We start from the raw sequence: 21,394 nt of genomic DNA, 5'->3' as shown, positions 1-21,394 counted from the left end.
TACCACTACTACTACTACTACTACTACTACTACTAATGTTACTACTAACACCAGTATTACTACTACTATTGGTTCTTCTCCTATTACTACTATTACAACTACAATTACTATTACTACTACTGTTACTACTAATACCAATATTACCATTTCTACTACTACTATCATTACTACTACTATTAGTACTTTATCAAAACTAATACTACTACTATCATTAATACTACTACTATTGCTAATACTACAAATATTAGTACTTCTACTATCACTTCTACTTTTACTAATGCTAATTCGATTGCTACTGTTACTGCTACTACAACAATTATTACTTCTAATACTATTACTACTACACTACTACTACTTATACTATTACTACTGCTAATACTATTACTATGACTACTTTTACTACTACTACAACTACTGCTATTATTACTACTACTACTACCACCACCATTGCTACTACTATTAGTACTCACAACAATAATATTAATAATAATTAGTTATTTAGTTAGTTAGTTGCTCTAAATAGCTGCAACCCTTACAGAGACTCCACAAATCCTTCATCGCTTCAACCTTGCAATCAAATGTATGTCATAAATATGGTATAAAATATATAGCAAGTGTCTTCAGTAGTTTGTTAATTTAAGATCAAACTCCTATTGCTTTTTGGCTGGATGATGTTGTTCTCAGCGGTCCGGGAATTTAGGTCAGCATGATGCAATCATGGCTGAAGAGTCAGTAACTGAAGATTAAACACTCTCGGTCCAGGCCTGTTGGAAATGATGATGGATGTAGATATAAGCAGGAGGCCTTGAGATGATCTATCAGGAGAAATAAACTCTGGTACATTCCTAGGTATCACAAGTAAGGGTTTTGAATCTGAAGGTTTTCGGTTGGATACAATTTAAGGAGATAATCTGTGGCATGGCCGAACTCTGAGGTGGCTCAAACATGTGTAAAGATGGCATGAGGCATATTTAGTTTAAATGTTATTTATTTAGTATTTATTTATGTATTTTCATGTTTATTTATTTATGTATTTATTTTTTAATTTATTTATTTATTTATTTCATTTTTCTATTTATTTTTTGTATTTTAATTTTATTTCATTTATTCTAACTTAAGTTTTATTTATTTACTTGCTTATTATATTTTTATATTTTATTTAATCTTACTTTAATTTGTTTATTTATTATATTTTAATTTTTGTATTTTTAATTTAACTTAATATTTTATTTATATTTATTTGTTTGTTTATTTATCTGCTTATTTAAATTTTTGTATTTTTTATTTAATGTCATTTAATTTACCAAAGTTTTATTTATTTATTTATTTGCTTTAATTTTATATTTTATTTAATAAATTTTTTATTTCCTATTAGTTTAATTTTTTTTCATATTTAAATGTTTGTATTCTTATTTAATTTAACTTATTTATTTATTTTTTATTATTTAATTAATAAATACATAAATACATTAAATATTGCAAATTATTATAGCAAATTATTTTATTTGCTTATTTAATTTTTTCAATATTTTTAATATTTTTATTAAATTAAATTTTTATTCTTTTTTGTTGTATTTTTAATTTAATGTCATTTAATTTAACTTTTTTAAATTTGCTATTTTATTTAATATTTTTTTAAATTTTATTTCATTTCATGAAAACTGTACAAACTAGTTGCAATGTTCATACAAATGATTATAGCATCAGTTTATTATTTATTAATGCAAATTAAAGGCTTAACTAGGGTAATTTTGTTTAACTAAGCAAGCTAGGTCAATTAGGCAAATAAGTAGTCATTAGACAACAGTGGTTTATTCTGTAACCAAATGAAAACAACAGCAAAAATGTGGCTAATAATAGTACGGAACTACGGAAAATACACTAAAGCCAATTTAGTTAATCAATTTTTCTATAGGGCATGCGTTTGGACTGTGGCGAAAACCAGAGCACCCGGAGGAAACCCACGCCAACACAGGGAGAACATGCAAACTCCACACAGAAATGCCAACTGACCAAGCCAGGACTCGAACCAGCGACCTTCTTGATGTGAGACAACAGTGCTAACCACTGAGCCACCGTGTCGCGCAGTAGTAAATAAACAAACCCTTGATAATATCAATACTTTATACAAGTTATATCACAGAGAAGCACCTTTATATCTGGGATGCAGCAAAAGCAGCTGTACTGAACTATTAAAACGCAATATTGCATTTCCAAGCACTCATTAATGTGGAGTGTTTCCAGCTGTGCAGAGCAGAACACACGGCTTGCTTTGAGAGCTGCACATGCTGCGTCCCAATTCACATACTTATACTACGTCCTAAAAAAGTGCATACTTTTGAGTGTGTAACAGAGGAGTAAGCGTTTGGGACAAACCTCTTCCTCATTAACAGATCGTTATGTTGCTTAGTTACGAGACCTGCCAATCATCCCCACACATCATCCACATTTCTTTTATGTTTAATTTCCTACCATATTGGAGATTCAGCTGTGCGTTAATCTGCCATTCACGAGTGTTTCATGCAGAGAAATCTCTTCAGGTCTTTGGGTAATTATGCATTCAGACGTTAATGTCCAAACATGTATGTTCACATTGTTACAGATGAAATATAACACAGAAAATGTGATTTAAATATTTTTCATATGGCTAGATATGAAATATTAGTCATTCAAACAATTTTACCGAAGTCTCTCTACTTGATGCTTGTTCTTGCATGACTGTTTGGGACACACTAATTGTGTTTTCGAGTACTATTTAGGACGGTAGTATGCGAATTGGGATGCAGTAACAGTGTGTATGGAGCCAGATCAGTCTCAAAAATAATACATTTTCAAAATATAATTTATACGTTCACAATTACAAAATCCATTTTGTAACTCAAAAACAAGATTTGTAAATACACAAACCCAATTTGTTAATTCAAAATACGTTTCGTAAATACACATCCATGTCGGAACTTCAAAACACGTTTCATAAATATACAAATCCATTTTGTAAATCTGAAACACGATTCATAAATTCACAAATCCATTTCGTAAATTCAAAACACAATTCGTAACTACACAAATCCATTTCGGAACTTCAAAACACGATTCATAAATACACAAATTCAATTCGTTAATTCAAAACACGATTCGCAAATACACAAACCCAATTTGTAAATTCAAAACACGTTTCGTAAATACACAAATCCATTTTGTAAATCTGAAACACGATTCAAAAATACACAATTCCAAATCCAATTTTTAAAATTGTAAAATCATACGTTCACAATTACAAAATCCATTTTGTAACTCAAAAACAAGATTTGTAAATACACAAACTCAATTTGAAAATTAAAAATGAGTTTGGTAAATACACAAATCCATTTCGGAACTTCAAAACACGATTCATAAATACACAAATCCATTTTAGAAATCTGAAACACGATTCATAAATACACATCCATTTCGTAAATTCAAAACATGATTCGTAACTACACAAATTCAATTAGTTAATTCAAAACACGATTCATAAATACACAAATCCAATTTGTAAATTCAAAATACGATTCCTAAATACACACATCCAATTCGTTAAATCAAAACACGATTTGTAAATACACATCCAATTCGTTAAATCAAAACACGATTTGGAAATTCACAAATCCATTTTGTAAATTCAAAAATATTTAGTCAATACACAAATCCAATTCGTAAATCCAAAACACGATTCGTAAATACACAAATCCAATTCGTAAATCCAAAACACGATTCGTAAATACACAAATCCAATTCGTAAATCCAAAACACGATTCATAAATGCACAAATCCATTTTGTAAATTCAAAAATAATTAATAAATACACAAATCCATTTCATTTGTCGAAAAAATTGGAGTGTTTTACTTGTGAATTCACAAATTGTGTGTTGTGTTTATGAATTGTGTTTTTAAAATCTACAAACTGGATTTTGTAAATGTGAATTGTGCTTTGCATGTATTAATTTTACTTCATATTACTTTTGAGACTGATCTGGCTCCATAGTGTATGCTTTAAAAAAATGTAATAAATAAAAATCCTGCACCAACATATATGAGCGTATGATGGAGTTTAGTCTCCAGAGAGTGGCCGGATGCTGGACGAGGAAGGTTTTGGCAGGCCAACAAAGACAGACCCTCAGCTGTAGGGTGTAGGTTTTCAGGACCAGCATCCCCTTTGGCAGGCACACAGCAGTACCCAGGAGACTCTGGCTTTTATTTACTCAGGCAGCAAGCGTCCTGCACATTTCTCGTCTGAGTGAAGGCAGGAAAAAACAAGACAAGAGAAAGAGAGAGAGCGACTAAAACATGCTTTTCTTTTGCCCTGTCTCTGATCCCATCAGTCGGTGTTCACACACTTGTTTATGAATACTAGACCATCCTGACGTTGACGTCCTGCATCTGGTTCAACTAAGAACAAGTGGATTATTTCTGATTAGCCGGAGGGTCGGCAAAATTAGAAAAATATTCATTTATTATGCCACAAAATCAAGTTTTAAGAGTGAGAATGTAGTTAAAGTCAAATCGACAGTTTACGTATAAGGACAGCGCATCTTTGACAACTTGCTTCAGCGTATTCAGACTCTGAGCTCTAGGCAGTGAGAAGCAGCTCCGCAAACACCTCCTGAATTCGGATTTATTGTGCTGTAAAGCGCAAAACTAGTTAAACTTGTGTATAGACCTACACTAGCAAATGATCATGCTATAACTGAGATAATCAACTATCCCGTCGTGTGGTCTTTTGTCGCCACATTGTGCAATAAACATTAAATTATCCATTGAACCGTCTGAATAATGTGCAGGTTAGTGTATACTCCATCAGCTGTTTCTGTCAGCTTTGCGTTTTTGACTGTTTGGTGCCATCTAGTGTCTGAATAATGCGCAGGTTAGTGTATACTCCATCAGCTGTTTCTGTCAGCTTTGTGTTTTTGACTGTTTGGCGCCATCTAGTGTCTGAATAATGCGCAGGTTAGTGTATACTCCATCAGCTGTTTTCATTTCTGTTAGCTTTGTGTTTTTGACTGTTTGTCTCCATCTAGTGTCTGAATAATGCGCAAGTTAGTGTATACTCCATCAGCTGTTTCTGTCAGCTTTGTGTTTTTGACTGTTTGTCTCCATCTAGTGTCTGAATAATGCGCAAGTTAGTGTATACTCCATCAGCTGTTTCTGTCAGCTTTGTGTTTTTGACTGTTTGGCGCCATCTAGTGTCTGAATAATGCACAGGTTAGTGTATACTCCATCAGCTGTTTCTGTCAGCTTTGCGCTTTTGACTGTTTGGCGCCATCTAGTGTCTGAATAATGCGCAGGTTAGTGTATACTCCATCAGCTGTTTCTGTCAGCTTTGTGTTTTTGACTGTTTGGCGCCATCTAGTGTCTGAATAATGCGCAGGTTAGTGTATACTCCATCAGCTGTTTCTGTCAGCTTTGCGTTTTTGACTGTTTGGCGCCATCTAGTGTCTGATTAATGCACAGGTTAGTGTATACTCCATCAGCTGTTTTAGTTTCTGTCAGTTTTGCATTTAAGAATTAATAAATTAATACAGCTCAGTAAGACGTTTAGTGTCTAATGTAAAGTACATAAAGTATATTCCAGGAGGTTGTTATCGCAGAATAAACCTTTCAGTCTTATACAACAGTGTTTTGCTTTAAGAATGGGCCACCAATAAACATATCAGGCTTTATTCTGTGATAACAACAGTCTTTATTGATGTAATGCAAATAAGTAGGATTGACCAAGCTGACCAGCACTTTAATTAAAACACATCATAAATGTTGTGCAGTATGCACCATCTTTATTTTACTAACTCACTGCATGATGAAAGTTAAGCCATCTAGTGGATGGTAATTAAATTTTCAACCAAACAGGATCATAGCATTTCGGCAACGTATCAATATGAGCATCCATTTATCAACATTGTATTGCCATGCAAAATAACTCGCAAAACTATGCTGTATCAATATTTTCCCCCAGCCCTAGTTAACACTTTTGCATTCTTCATTCATTTATTTCTGCATGTTCCGATCCGTGCAGTCCACAGAATGTGTACCTTGGACTGAACTGCGTAAAAGCGGTGTGTTTAGAGGAACAGCGGGTCAACCTGTATTGTTATCTGTTTCCTGAAGATAGTCTGTCATGGGTTAAGTGCTCATAAATGCATGCTATCCTGGCGTAAAAACAATGGAAGAGACATGAATATGTGAGTAGGCTGCTTGAAGACACCTCATAAATCCTAGCCGTTTCCTCTTGTTTTTCCTTTCTCCAGGAAAGGGGAAAGGCAGTTCTTTGCTTGGCTCTTCACTCCGACTTAAATAAGGATGTGGAAAATATTACCCAGGTTTTGGTTTGAACAACTAGTTGGATTTAAAGGGATAGTTCACCCAAATATGAAAATTCTGCCCTCTTTTGACTTGTTCCAAACATGTTAAATGCAAAAGAAGATATTTTGAAGAATGTCGAACACTAACTATTGGCTTCCATTGCATTTGTTTTTTCTACTATGGATGTCAATGGTGAATGGTTTCCAACATTCAGAATATCTTCTTTTGTATTCCTAAAAAGTCAAGGGTGAGTAAATGATGACCGACTTTTCATTATTGGGTGAACTACAGTATGTCCCTTATGCATTAACAGACACTAAGGATAACCCTTAGACTAGTCTAACGAACAAATAATAAACAGCAAGCAACCAAGCAAGCAAACAGAAGCAACTATCAGCTTTTGTTTTGTTAAACTGTAGTCTTCCAAATGCAGAATTCAGTGTACGCTTGAACGCTTGAGTTCATGACTCTTAAGTAAAATATTGTGATTACACAATGTCCAGCATTTTGAGACCTTATTTATTTATTTGTAACACAGCAGCTATTTTAAAGTGGTTATTTGTTTGCTGTGACAGACACCTGGGAGCAAGTTCCTCACTGTGAAATATCAACACCAGACAATGTAATAATGGGAACACAACTCCCACCAGGTCATTTCAAGACTTTAAATGCATCATAATATTGGGCTCTATTGTAACAATCTAGGTGCAAAGTCTAAAGCTCATTGTGCAAAAGCATTAAGGGTCTGTCTGAATCCACTTTTGCTACTTTAAGGAGGGTTAAATATGCCGTGCGCCCTGGCGCATGGTCTAACAGGGCTGTGCTTACTCATTTAATGAGTTCTGGTTGTGTTTTGAGTATAACGTGCATTAAACCAATCAGTTTTATCTCCCATTCCCTTTAAGAGTCAGTTGTGTCGCACCATGGCGCATTTGCTTTTTGCCGGACTTTGTAAGTGTAAAAACGGAACGCTTCAAAAGTCGTAACAATGAGGATGACGACTATATTTATTTACTTATTGCCAGGGCCATTTTATATCCAGGACGGTATTTAGCCGTACCATATGGGTGTTTCATAACATCTCATTTCTACAAGGAGGGTCACTATCCCAACACTCAACCCCCTAACCTGGACGACATACACACACACACACACTACAGAGTATATAGTTTACCAATTTCCTTATAGCTCATGTGTTTGGACTGTGGGGGAAACCGGAGCACCTGGAGGAAACCCACGCCAACAATGGGAGAACATGCAAACTCCACACAGAAATGCCAACTGACCCAGCTGGGGCTCAAACCTGTGACCTTCTTGCTGTGAGGCGACATCGCTGCCTACTGTGCCACCATGCCGCCCCTATTCTTATGATTTAATAAATATTAAATATATATTTTCCCAGTACTGGGTTGCAGCTGGAGGGGCATCCGCTGCCTAAAAAAAAATGTGCGGCCATAGGTGGCGTTTCAGGGCGATGCAGTAGGTAGTGCTGTCTCCTATCAGCAAGAAGGTCACTGGTTCAAGCCTCGGCTAGGTCAGTTGGTATTTCTGTGTGGAGTTTGCAAGTTCTCCCTGTGTTTGCGTGGGTTTCCTCCGGGTGCTCCGGTTTCCCCCACAGTCCAAAGACATGTTACAGGTGAATTGGGTAGGCTAAATTGTATGTAGTGTATGAGGGAGTGTGTATGGAATTTTCCCAGAGATGGGTTGCAGCTGGAAGGGCATCCACTGTGTAAAACGTGCTGGATAAGTTGGCGGTTCATTCCGCTGTGGCAACCTCGGATTAATAAAGGGACCTAGTCAAAAAGAAAATGAATGAATGATTGAATAAGTTGGCACTTCATTCCACTGTGGCAACCTCTGATAAATAAACCAAGCCATAGGAAAACTAATGAATAAAATTTATTTAAAATAAAAATTAAATAAATAGCAAGCCAAAATAATCACCATACCTTGATAACAGAACTAATTTAAAAAAATAGTATGTTTTAATATAGACAAACATGTTGTATATACAGAACACTAGAAAGCTAACCTATTCTGTCTTGTCTTGTTTTGACAGATGGAACCGATATAGAAGATGATCCATCCTGCTCCTGGCCTGCCTCCTCTCCATCTAGTAAAGACCACACATCTCCAGGCCACGTCGATGACTATGAATACGGTGAAGATGAAGGTGGAGCCGGCCTTCCATACCCATGCCAGTTTTGTGCAAAATCCTTCAGTCGCCTGAGTTTCCTAAAGTGCCACGAGCAGAGTCACCGAGATAAACTTCCCTTCAGCTGCACATACTGCAGTCGCCTGTTCAAGCACAAGCGCAGCCGCGACCGACACATAAAACTCCACACCGGCGACAAAAAGTACCACTGTGGAGACTGCGATTCTGCTTTCTCACGCAGCGATCATCTAAAGATCCATATGAAAACGCACTCCGCAAACAAGCCCCATAAATGCCCGGTGTGCCGCAGGGGGTTCTTGTCCACCAATTCACTCCACGGACACATGCAAGTGCACGAACGTGGGAAGGATGCGGCGAATACAAGATCCCCTCAAGAATGGAGGTTAAAAGAGACACGCAAATGCAGCCGCTGCGAAGAAGGCTTCGATATGCCCGAGGAGTTGCAGAAACACATTGCAGAAAGCCATCCAGAATGCTCTTCTCCTGTACTAGGGAGTCTAGAACCTGGTCTGCAATGCATTTACTGTCACGAGCCATTTAGCAATGAGGGAATGCTCCTAAGCCACATTGATCAGGTGCATGGGAGGGATAGGAAGAGTCACGTGTGTACCGTGTGCTCCGAGCACTTTACCACGGTAGAGAAGCTGTACGCTCACATGGATATTCACCAACTCCCAGAGTCCAGCAATAGCCCTTCTGTGTTGCCCATAGGGTATACTTCTGTGTCGAGCACTACTCCAGACTCTAATCTTTCTGTTGACAGTTCGACTATGGCGGAGACGGCTTCTATAGTGCCCAAGACACGTGGGAGAAGAAAGAGGGCCGCCCATAACGACATGTATAGGCGATCTGCCAAACAGCCGAAAATTGAATATAGCTGCATTTACTGCAGCAAGCAAGTCTTCTCAAGTCTTGGCGTCCTGCAGATTCATCTGAAGACAAAGCACCCTGACAAGCCGGAGCAGGCTCACACCTGCCAATTTTGTCTGGAGATACTTCCATCTCTTTGCAATTTAAACGAACACCTGAAACAGATCCACAACGCAGAGGATCCCTCTGGAGTACTTGCTAATTTGTCTGAAGGTCTGCTGCAGTGCAATTTCTGCCCAGAGTTGCTCGGAGATCTCAATGCGCTGCAGGAGCACATTCGGTGCTCGCATGGCTTTCCTAATCCAGTAGCCAAAGAAAGCAATGCGTTCTTTTGCCCCAAGTGCTTTATGGGATTCTTGACTGAGGCCACGCTTGAAGAACACGTCCGGCAGACTCATTGTGACTCTGGAAGCATGCAGTTCGACTCTCCGCTTGCAGTCACTCCGAAAGATCCCGTCGTGGAGATCTACTCCTGCTCGTACTGCACCAACTCCCCCATTTTTAACACCGTCCTGAAGCTTAACAAGCACATTAAGGAGAACCACAAGAACATCCCCCTTGCTCTGAACTACATCAACAATGGAAGAAGGTCCTTACGAGTCCTCAGCCCCTCATCTCCATTATCCGTGGAACAGGGATCTCTGTTCAAACACAATAGCTCTTCTTTATGTTCAAGTGAGTTCATTTGCAACCAATGTGGCGCTAAGTACACCAGCTTAGACCTTTTCCAGACACACCTCAAGACCCATCTTGATGGTGTGGTGCCACAGCTCACATGTCCCCAGTGCAAGAAGGACTTTCCCAACCAAGAGTCTCTGCTGAAGCACGTGGCTGCTCATTTCACCGTAATGTCCACGTATTACATCTGTGAGAGTTGCGACAAACAGTTCACATCCGTGGATGACTTGCAGAATCACCTTCTGGACATGCACACCTTTGTGTTTTTCCGCTGTACCCTCTGCCAGGAGGTGTTCGACTCTAAAGTGTCAACCCAACTCCATCTTGCTGTAAAGCACAGTAATGAGAGGAAGGTGTACCGCTGTACTTCATGCACCTGGGATTTCAAACATGAGGCTGACCTTCAGATGCATGTCAAACATAGTCACCTTGAAAATCAGGGCTGCTCACATCGTTGCATCTTTTGTGGGGAGTCTTTCGGCACAGAAGTTGAGCTGCAGTGTCATATCACTACTCATAGCAAGAAGTATAATTGCCACTTTTGCTGCAAAGCCTTCAATGCGGTTTATCTGCTAGAGCGCCACCTTCGAGATAAGCATTGTGTGTTTGAGGGAAAAGCCCAGAACTGCAGCACCAATGGATCCACGTCAGGTAGTGGGGATTCAGTCGCCAAGGAGGAGGGAGACTTTCAGGGATTTCTGACCAACAGCCATGGAGGAACTGGTGTTGGTGAATCCCACAACAGTCGGGATGGCAGCGAGGAAGACTTTGATAGCTCGGAGGTCATGTATAGCTGTGACATCTGTGGTGCGTCCTATACCATGGAGTCCCTCCTAACCAATCACCAACTTCGTGATCACAACATTCGACCGGGAGAGAGTGCAATTCACAAGAGAAAGGCAGACATGATCAAGGGAAACCACAAATGCAATGTCTGCTCCAGGACCTTCTTTTCCGAGGGAGGACTTCGGGAGCACATGCAAACGCACTTAGGGCCTGTCAAACACTACATGTGTCCTATTTGTGGAGAACGCTTTCCTTCATTACTTACTCTAACAGAACACAAGGTCACTCACAGCAAAAGCCTGGATACTGGAAGCTGCCGCATCTGCAAGTTGCCTCTGCAGAGCGAGGAAGACTTCCTTGAGCATTGTCAGATGCATCCGGATTTGCGCAATTCCTTGACTGGTTTCCGTTGCGTGGTCTGCATGCAGACGGTCACCTCAACCCTCGAACTCAAGATCCACGGCACCTTTCACATGCAGAAGACTGGATCTGCAAATCAGCCCACTGCATGCACACCACAACTCCAGAGCAGTCAGAAAGTCGTCAAATGTGCGGCGTGTCTCAAAGAGTTCCACTCTAAGCACGACTTGGTGAAACTCGACATTAACGGTTTGACATACGGCCTGTGCGCGCTGTGTGTCACTGCTGTCGGTAACAAGAACTCAAGTCTAAATGGAGGGAAGCAGTTGCATCAAGGGGCTCAAACGTCAATGGGTCTTGCATTTGGATGGCCCCAAGGGGAGAGCCTTAGCCCTGGTCCTATGAAAAAAAAGACTGGTTCTTCTTCATCATCGTCGTCATCAGCATCACCCTCGATTTCTAAGACCCGCTGTTCCAGCTGCAATGTTAAATTTGAGTCGGAGGCGGAGCTTCAAGCTCACCTGCAGACGGTGCACAGAGACCAAACACCTGAGGCAGCCCAGTTAAGGACTCCTGAAGGCTCCCCTATGTCCCGTGTTAGCCCCACACAAAGTGATGAGGTAAGGTTGCCTTGCAGTAGACCTACACTTTCATAAAGGGGATTATGTACAGATTATATATTCAGTAGATCATGTACAGAGGTAGATAATAAGACCTCTGCGTAAAGTGCCGAAATTTGCTCGTCCTTATCATATAGTGGATATCAGCGTATTTCATTCATTAAGATGATCAGAAAGGCTCTGAAAGTGTGCGTCCATGACCAAAATGCGATCTCTGGTGGATAGTAGCAGACTCTGAAATGAGATGCAGATTCAGAGTCTCACATGAGGAGGTTATTAATTAGCGAATAATATAAATATTACGAGCATAACATTAGGTGAGCAGGTTACATTGTAACCCTGTGTCCTAACAACACGCTACATGAGGAGACACGCAGTGATGAGCATCTGGGCTGTTTGCACCAGACGAAACTTGACGGAAATGTAAACACAGCCATTCAGAAGCACAGAATAGTGCACTCACTGCACTCCAGCACAATGGGAAGCTTTATAATCTAATGAACACATATTAAAGCTCTTTAACGTGATTAAGTGTAGATGCCGAATCACTGATATGTGTTGGCTTGCACTGAGTCTCAGTTCTGAAGCTCAATCTCACACAGTTTATTTTATTTTGCAGATCTGAGCTGAACTATCTGCTGCTGCTTTCAGTAGTACGGCAATAGATGTGATGTGAAATGGCATTCAGACTCACATTATTAGCATTTAACACTGAATAAAGCACATGAGCTGCACCTGAGCGGATCATTGTTTTCTGTTGTTCAGCTGCAAGAAATATAGCTGTTTCTAAAAATCAATTCGAGGTGTTGGCTAAAACAAAAAAATTATTTTCAATATGGAGAATATTCCTTCTATCACGTGCCAATGCTTTTAAAAAGAACATGATTTAAATCGTCTTTTTCAGACTCGCTCCTGTTGATCAGTCTGCCAACCTGCACTCGCATTTGTTTTGATCCAGGAATGCAATACCTAGTTCAACCACTGGGTGTCAAATTTACATACTGCACCTTTAATGCTGCGTTCACACCAGACGCGTAACGCGCGTCAAGCGCGAGTGATTTACATGTTAAGTCAATGCAAACGCGCTAATAGACATCCTGCGGTGCGATACATGCGAATAGCGCGGCGCGAATGACGCAAATTGCGTGAATGGCGCAGGGCGAATTGAACGTTTTGCGAGTTTAACGCGCTTAACAAGCGTTTCGCGCGAATCTCTCGAATTCGAAAATCTGAACTTCAGAGTACATTCGCGCCGCGTTAACCAATCAGAAGCTTGCTCTTGTGGGGGCGTGATTGTGACGTAGAAACTGTTGTCGGTGTTCCGAGGGAAATCCTCCAGCCTTCACCGACAACAAGTCATCAAACTGGGCTCGGCTCAGTCAGAAGCACCGCTGAAAGCCTCCATCATCCAGGTTAAGTTTCTGGAGGAGTCTATGAGCTCACAGAGCTGGATGCACCTCTGAAAGGATGTAGTGGACTCAGACACGAGCCTAAACGTGTCGACGCTGTTTTTCAGTCTTCATAAAGCACATAAACACTGTTATTTTCTTCATAAAATCCATATTAGCCATTTAGCTATGAAGCTAGAGTCACCGGGCAGACAGAAGCCCTGCCCATCACGCGAATCCGGGTCTGTTCTGAAGTGAATTTGACACGCGAATGAAGCGGGGTTTGACGCGCGAATGAAGCGAGTAAACTCAAATGTTCACGCAGCTATTTACTTGCAAATAGCGCGATTTATCCGCGCGTTCCGCGTCTGGTGTGAACACAGCATAATAGTGATCATTATTGTTTGTAACATGTTTTGTGGTGGAGGATTGTGTGTTGATTAAAATCCTTGCCCAACTGTTCTGTTTAATGTTTATTTTTTCTTGTTTTCAGAAGAAGACATACCAGTGCATCAAGTGTCAGATGGTCTTCTACAGTAAATGGGAAATTCAGGTGCACGTGGCCAATCATATGCTAGGTAAGACTGCTTTCGCTGGATATGAAACAGATCTCTGAATATACTTCAGCGTTCGTTTTGGGCGATGCTCTTTAATGCAACTCGTTAGTTTCGTGTTCTTCTTTGGTTCTGATTAATTCGCATTTACCACATTTTATTGCATATGCAATCAAGCAAAAAAGGTTTCAGAGCAGACTTGTTAACGTTAAAGTTTTGCGTTTGAGGGTTTTGCTTTAAAGAACGTCTCCGTGTGAACGTCACGAGTTAAACGGATCTTACATGGCGATCTTCTTTAATCATTGCTCGTATTCTATTCCTGTTTTGAGGGCTCTTTGAGGCTTGAGATTCTGTTATAATATGTCAACATTTCAATTGGTTGTGCTCAAACACACAGTCTTTAATAAAGTAAGTGCAAGTCTTGCTGGTAATTTCCTCATTTTCAGCTTGTGCCAAATGAAAGGCTTGATTTAAGGGGCTTTAAATACCAATTCCCCTGCAAAATGGCTCAGTTTCTCCTGGTAATGTCCATCTGTGTAGATGAGGTGAAGCAGGGGCCGCGGGGTCATCTGCGCTCAGCTGTCAGTGTTATTAGTGAATGTAACGGAGCAGGCGCTGTTCTCTTCAGGGTGTTGTTTCTGGGCTCATGTCCTGCTTTATTGCCATCAATAGCTCGGTATTTAAAAAAAAAAAAAGTAGGGGACAGTGTTAAACATGAGCTCAAAAGCCTCGTAACCTGGCCTTGTGCTTTGTAAATATATAAAGCTATGCTTTGTGATTCAATTCACAGTCATTAATATTGCTCATTTCCACTGAGACATCTTTTGGGAAGCAATCAGACCTTGCATTGAAAGGTAAAGAGGTGTGAACCGAATGGAAGGCACTGATTTTGACCACAGGAGCCATCATATGCCTGTAAACAGAATCCAAATTCAGAATTAAGTGCATTGCCCATATAGGGTCTCTATCATACACTGGTGTAATACGGCACGAGACGTGTTTGGCGTGATTTGTTGCTATTTTCAGACCAGCGCAGCAGTAATTTTCATGTTTTGCTTTACGTTGTTTAAATACTAAATCCATTTGCACCACTTTGTGGACTCATGTGTGTGCTGGTCTATAAAGGAGGTGTGTTAAGGCGCATTGTTGGAGTGTTGATATTTTGAGGAGCTGATATACACCGCACTATTGACCAACTATAAGCTGCACTAAAGTCCAGCAGAGCGCGTTAGTTATGCACCTTAAACACTTTGACACTGGTTATAGCACACAGGATGATCAGCAACACACACATATCTTTACAGATGAAAACAATTAAAGGATTAAAATGATCCAGACATGATGATTTTCTCCATTAATATAAACAGCACTGCCTCCATGCCTTCTTCACCTCGGGGGGCTTTTTCAGTTTATTGATGTCGATCTGCATCTGTACAATGTGATTATTATCAGCAGTATTATTGATTATCTGCAGTTTTATGATAAACACAAGTGTAGATGTGTCCAGCTGTGGGGTTTTGGAGACGTCTGCATCAGCATATGTGGATAAGAACAGGACGTGTGTTTGATATAACTCAGTTTTCTGATCACACTTCATTATTATTGTTCATTTATTCCTCTGCTGGAGATCAGAACTGAATTTAGAAACAGTTTTGATGCAGATCTTTGGGCTTAACAAACTAAATTAAATATGTGGGCTGATGGATGTGTTCATGGATGTTTCCTCACTCCACTAAAATAAAGAATTAAAGTAAAGGAGTAAAGTAAAGAGGCTGAATGGAGGAGGCTCGTTCTTTATCCTCGCACTGCAGATGCTCTGTTCAACTGTTTTCTAACTGTCTATCAGAGTCTCGTCTCTCATTCCCTTTAAGAGTCAGTTGTGTCACTCCATGGTACATTTGCTATTTACACGGCGACTTTGTAAGTGTAAAAACTGAACGCTTCACTAGAGAAAACAGTTAAACAGCATCTGCAGCGTGAGGATAAAGAACGAGCATCCTCCATTCAGCCTCTTTACTTTACTCCTTTACTTTGGTGGAGTGAGGAAACGGTGGAAACTCACTCCACTGAACACATCCATCAGCCCACATATTTAATCTCCTTTGATTTGATTTGTGTCTAAACTATTTATAAATTCAGTTCTGATCTCCAGCAAAGGAATAAATGAACAATAATAATGAAGTGTGATCAGAAAACTGAGTTATATCAAACACACGTCCTGTTCTTATCCACATATGCTGATGCAGACGTCTCCAAAACCCCACAGCTGGACACATCTACACTTGTGTTTATTATAAATCTGCAGATAATCAATAATACTGCTGATAATAATCACACTATACAGATGCAGATCGGCATCAATAAACTGAAAAAGCCCCCCGAGGTGAAGAAGGCATGGAGGCAGTGCTGTTTATACTGATGGAGAAAATCATCATGTCTGGATCATTTTAATTGTTTTCATCTGTAAAGATATGTGTGTGTTGCTGATCATCCTGTGTGTATTCAGCAGTGTGTGAGTGTTTGGACTTGCATAGGTGCATAACTAACACACTCTGCTGGACTTTAGAGCAGCGTTTAGTTGGTCAATGGTGCGGTGTATTTCAGCCCCTCAAAATAGCCACGTTCCAACAATGCGCCTTAACACACCTCCTTTATAGACCAGCACACAGATGAGTCCACAGAGTGACACAAATGGATTTACTATTTAAACAACGTGAAGCAAAACGTAAAAATGACTGCTGCGCTGGTCTAAAAGTAGCAACAAATCATGCCAAACACATCTCGCGCCTTAATGCGCCGGGTGTATGATAGGAGCCCTAGTATGCAAGGTTTTTGTGCATGACAAATCTATAGCATAGGAACACATGAACATTTTGGTCATCAGAGTGCAAAGCCTGTACTGTTGTATGTCGTATGACTAAAGATGTCCTAAATCTACTCAAAGGCAATCAATTGTGTCTTTTAAAAATCCACTTAAAATGTTGACCACTGTCGAACAGCTCTGCATGACCCGTCCCCCACCTCCGTCTGAAGCCGATAACATTTCATTTGTCACCACAACACGAATTTCGAAACAGGAAATATGAGGTAAACTGAAATAGGGCACATCTCCATCATCTTCCAAAGCATCTCTTTTTTTTGCCAAGTTGGTGGGCCACCTTCTCAAGGACGGTCACACATGGGCGTCCCGCACACGGTGTGAGCTGGTGGCGTCTGATTGGCTGATTTTAGTGGCTCAGAAAGCTCATCAGGGGGGGGGGTTGAATGGCCCGGGCAGCCCATCCAGAGGAGGGCGGGTGAGTTTTGTGGCAGAGAGCAGTTGGTGGAGGCTTGGAGCAATGAAAAACACACACATTTGTTGTCCAGCAGGCCACTCTGTGTGAGGCGGCGCTGTGGGCTGACGTCCTGCTGGAAGGAGAGAGAGGAGAAAAGCTTGTGCTTTAAAGAAGAGGAATGAAAAGTGCATCTTACCGTCCTTTAATGCAGTGGCAGGTCGTGTTAGATGGATCACTTCAGTTTAAATGGATTAAGTAGATCAATGCTTGTTTTATCTAAAGGAAAAATATGTGCATTTCTAAAGTGGATTCCATCTCAATTTGTTGCGGGGAAGTCAGTTAAATGTTAAACATATTGCATTTATATATATATTTTTCCAACACAGACTCATTGGAAATATGAGATGATGTTTCATTTTTGTGAAACATATTTAAACATACGTTTAACTGCAGTTTGTAGGTGAAACGAACACTGGGGGGCAGTACGACGACATCAACTTTTGTTCCTTTTCACACTAATGATACCTACAGGGACATATTATTGGCGAATACAGGATTATTTTCATGCAGTTCTTTGCTCAACACCAAATATACACCACTAAACATCTTAACGCGGTCTATGATAAGTTATGAACACATTTGCATTCCCTATCTATCTCCATATGGACAATTTTGTGGCATTTGCTCGTAGCTCACTTTGTATGGTGTTGTGTGGTGCAGAGCACCAGAGTCTGGTGAAGCGCGCTTCCATAAAAGAGAGAAAAGCAATGTAAAATCAAGGTAAACTATGTGTTCGCAGTGCACTTTTCTCTTCCGTCTGCTTTTGAAAACACTATTGGTTGGGTTTAGCGAAGAGTTTAGCTCAGTGTTTCGCTAGTTGATCTGTTCGAAAAGCTCCGTCTTCTCCTGGACGTCTACAAGAAGGACATGTATCCGAAACATACAACAAAACACACCCTTAGTAATGTATTTCAGATTCGCACAAAAGGTTATTATAGTTAACGAAAACAAACAAAAATAGAACACTAGAACTGAAAAAACAATTTTATTAACTGAAATAAGTGAAGTTTAACTTTAAACTAATTTCGAGAGGAGCACATGCTCATGATATACCCAACTGGCCCACATTAGCTAACCATCCTCAAATCAAAGGATCCCAAGTCACTATATACATCCTCATTTCCTTTCTACAACCATCTTCGTCTGGAAGAAACCCCCCTTCTTCCACCTTTTTCTAGAATGGGCGGCACGGTGGCCCAGTGACTAGCACTTTTGCCTCACAGCAAGAATACCAATGCCATCTGGTCCTTGCTGGGTATCTGATATCCCATTGTTGTAGTTTTACAAACAGACTAGATGATATTGTGAGGAACAATACCCAGTAAAGTCAGTCAAGTTATCAAACTGCTTCCTGGTGTTCTATTTCTAGAGAACACTATAGGGCTCTATTTTGACGGTCCATGAGCAAAGCACAGGGCGCAAACGCTTTCAGGTGTCAGAATGCATTTTTGTTAATTTAAGGATGGGAAATCCACTTTGCACTGTGGTGCATGGTCTAAAAGGGTTGAGTTTATTTTCTTAATGAGTTATTGGTGTGTTTTGAGAATAAACCAATCAGAGTCTCATCTCCCATTCCCTTTAAGAGCCAGCTGCGTCTCGCCAAGAGCGCATTCACTATTTACAGGACGCAAAGTCTAAGTGGAAAAACTGAGCAGTTCACAAGCAAACAGTTTATTAACAGAACACAGTTAAACAGAGCATCTACTGCGTGAGAATGAGAGATAATGGATCTACTTTCACTTTCGCTCTTGGATAGGGAAACCTTTACACACAGACATCAATTAGTCTCTAAATAAATACTTTTGTTTGTTAAGCGCAAATATTTGTTTTAAAACTATTTATAAATTCAGTTTTAATTTCCAGCAAACGAATAAATGAACAATAATAATGAAGCGTGCTCAAAAACCTGAGTTATATCCTAAAACACATGCTGCGCCCCATATGGTCTAAAACCTGACAGGTGGACAAATCTAAGCTTGTTTTTAATAAAACAAATATAAATATGGATATAATAAATAATACTGCTAATAATAATAACATTATACAAAAGCAAATTGTTATGAATGAACTGAAAAAGCCTCCCGAGATGAAGAAGACATAAAAGCAGTGATTTTTCATATTTATGTCGGCTAGAAAATAATATGTTTTGTAATATTTTAATCCTTTATATTTATATCCTATATCTATTCTTATTATATCCTATATATATCCTTAATATTTACATTTTTTCATATGTAAAGATATTTGCCTATTGCTCTCTTGTGTGTATTAAGCAGTGTGTAAGCGAGGCGCAGCTCTGCGCTGGAGATTAGACCGGGTTAGTTTTGGTCTAATGGAAAATCTATTTTATTTTCTCAAAATAGCGACGCGCCAGCGGTCCACCTCACAACGCCTTCCCTTTTACACCAGAACGCCTATGGACGCACATATGAGCGCAAATGCAGTTGCTATTTAAAGAGCGTAGCGCAACGCCTCAAAACCAAGTAAAACAAGTATTGCGCCGCGCCTTGCGCCACATTGCGCCGGGTGTATGATTGGGCCCAATCTGTCAAACCCTTTGCTCAGGAAAACGCACTTGGTTGGGACAGAATACATTAATTTTGCGTTGAAATATATTGACTATACACACTCGTCAGTGTGTTCAGAATGAGTATGCAGCAGCTGGGACAGATTCTGCTGATGTTTTAGGGGTCTGTGTGTGTTTAAGGCATCCTGGGGCTCGGCTCAGTTTGGTTTCTCCTGTTTTTCTTATTGCGTTGGCCCCCCGGGGCCTGCAGGAGAACAGGAGGCTGATTACTGAGCAGTCATTGAAGTTCTCCATGATGGCCTGCAGTTGTGGAATGTTCCAGAGTCTCCTAATCAGATTCAGGTGCTTCAGACCTGGATGCCAGATCTTTCCTCTACTCCCACACCGTGCTTTATAACTGTCCCTCCCAGAAGAGCTGAACTCCATCTCAATACCCCATGGAGCTTGATATTCAGAATCACCATATTGCTTACTGAAGCAGTAATCTTCATTATGATTGTATTTATGCTAATGCCAGAGAGCAAAAAAAAGAGGCTTTTTTACAGTATGTGCATGCATAGATCTCTGACAGCGTGATGGAGTGGCTGCAGAAAACAATTATTTCTGTTTCAATTCCGTGCTTCTGTTTTATTGTGTTATTTAGGCTCAAACTCACTTCACTGTAATCTTCTTTTTCATATGAGCTATTTTAATTTAAAAAAGGTCATTTACAGTAGGTGAAGTCAACATTATGTCTTCATTTTTTGTTTTTTTGTTTTTGCAAGGTAGGAATTCTTTTTTCATACTTATTTAGGCCTCATTATGGATACGTACCCCTGTCTACATTTCTGGAGAGCGCGAATAATGTAGCCAGAGGTACGTCTGTCAGTGCTTTTGAAAACACTGTCAATTGGGATTATGGAAAGTGAAGAGTGGGTCAGTCGGCCAGTCCGTCAGTCAACAGCGGCCTCTGGTGGATTTACATGAGAACAGCAGGCACCAATGGCACTTGTAAGAGAAATTTGAGGTCTGAAAAAGCGTACACAGCGCCCTCTGGTGGATTCGCAAAAACAAAAACTGCAAAAAAACATGTAGCTCCTGGGATGTATTTCACACTCTCCAGAAATGCATATAGGAGTATATAATCAGAACGAGCCTGGGTTAATATAAAGTGTCTATATTTGAACAAATGCCTAATGCATGAATGAAATAACTAGACTACAGTGTCCTTGAAAGGGACCATCAGCCTTTCATTGCACACAGTAGCCGCGTTTTCACTATCGAGCCTAAAATGAGTGAGCCAGGACAGTCACTTCCAGGGCCTGATCGGGCCAAAGTGGGGCTTCCTCTGGGCCAGCGGCCGGCATTTTTTGGCTTGCCGAACACCTTGGGCCAAAGAGGGCCGAAACTGAAAGCGAGATGTGACTTTTAAGGGATTGTTTCAAATGGATTTATTAATCAATCTTACGTCATGCCTCCGTTAGTGGCGAGACCACTCAATGCACGATGCCAACAGTCGTTCGGTGAGTAGCCTAAATATATAATTAATGAAAATTCAATTCAGCTTTATTTGCATAGCGCTTTTACAATGTAGATTGTGTCAAAGCAGCTTCACATAGAAGATGATAGTAAATCGAAACAGTGTTGTTCAGTTTTCAGAGTTAAAGTTCAGTTCAGCTCAGTTTAATAATCACTACTGAGAGTTCGAACACTGAAGAGCAATCTTACTTAGTGTCATTTGTTTGTTTGGGTTGTCTTCATTTGAATTGTGTCGTGATGATGCGA

At 40.0% G+C, this 21,394-nt stretch overlaps 1 protein-coding gene across 4 annotated transcripts in view; it reads left to right on the top strand.

Annotated features, from left to right (window-relative positions):
* The window catches only part of LOC108180213 (zinc finger protein 521), a 128,503-nt gene that overhangs the window by 48,796 nt on the left and 58,313 nt on the right, over positions 1 to 21,394 (top strand). For 2 of the 4 annotated variants that reach the window (XM_073922310.1, XM_073922293.1), the window contains exons 3-4: positions 8,396 to 11,826; positions 13,711 to 13,792. In XM_073922310.1, coding sequence (XP_073778411.1) covers positions 8,752 to 11,826; positions 13,711 to 13,792 — 3,157 coding nt within the window. In that variant the 5' untranslated portion in view covers positions 8,396 to 8,751. Of the gene's footprint in view, positions 1 to 8,395; positions 11,827 to 13,707; positions 13,793 to 21,394 lie in introns of all 4 variants that reach the window. The other 2 variants (XM_073922300.1, XM_073922288.1) reach the window with 1 other exon arrangement.

The sequence above is a fragment of the Danio rerio genome, chromosome 2, assembly GCF_049306965.1.
Source record: "Danio rerio strain Tuebingen ecotype United States chromosome 2, GRCz12tu, whole genome shotgun sequence".
NCBI classification, from domain to species: domain Eukaryota; kingdom Metazoa; phylum Chordata; class Actinopteri; order Cypriniformes; family Danionidae; genus Danio; species Danio rerio.
This window is presented reverse-complemented; position numbering and strand designations above follow the sequence as displayed.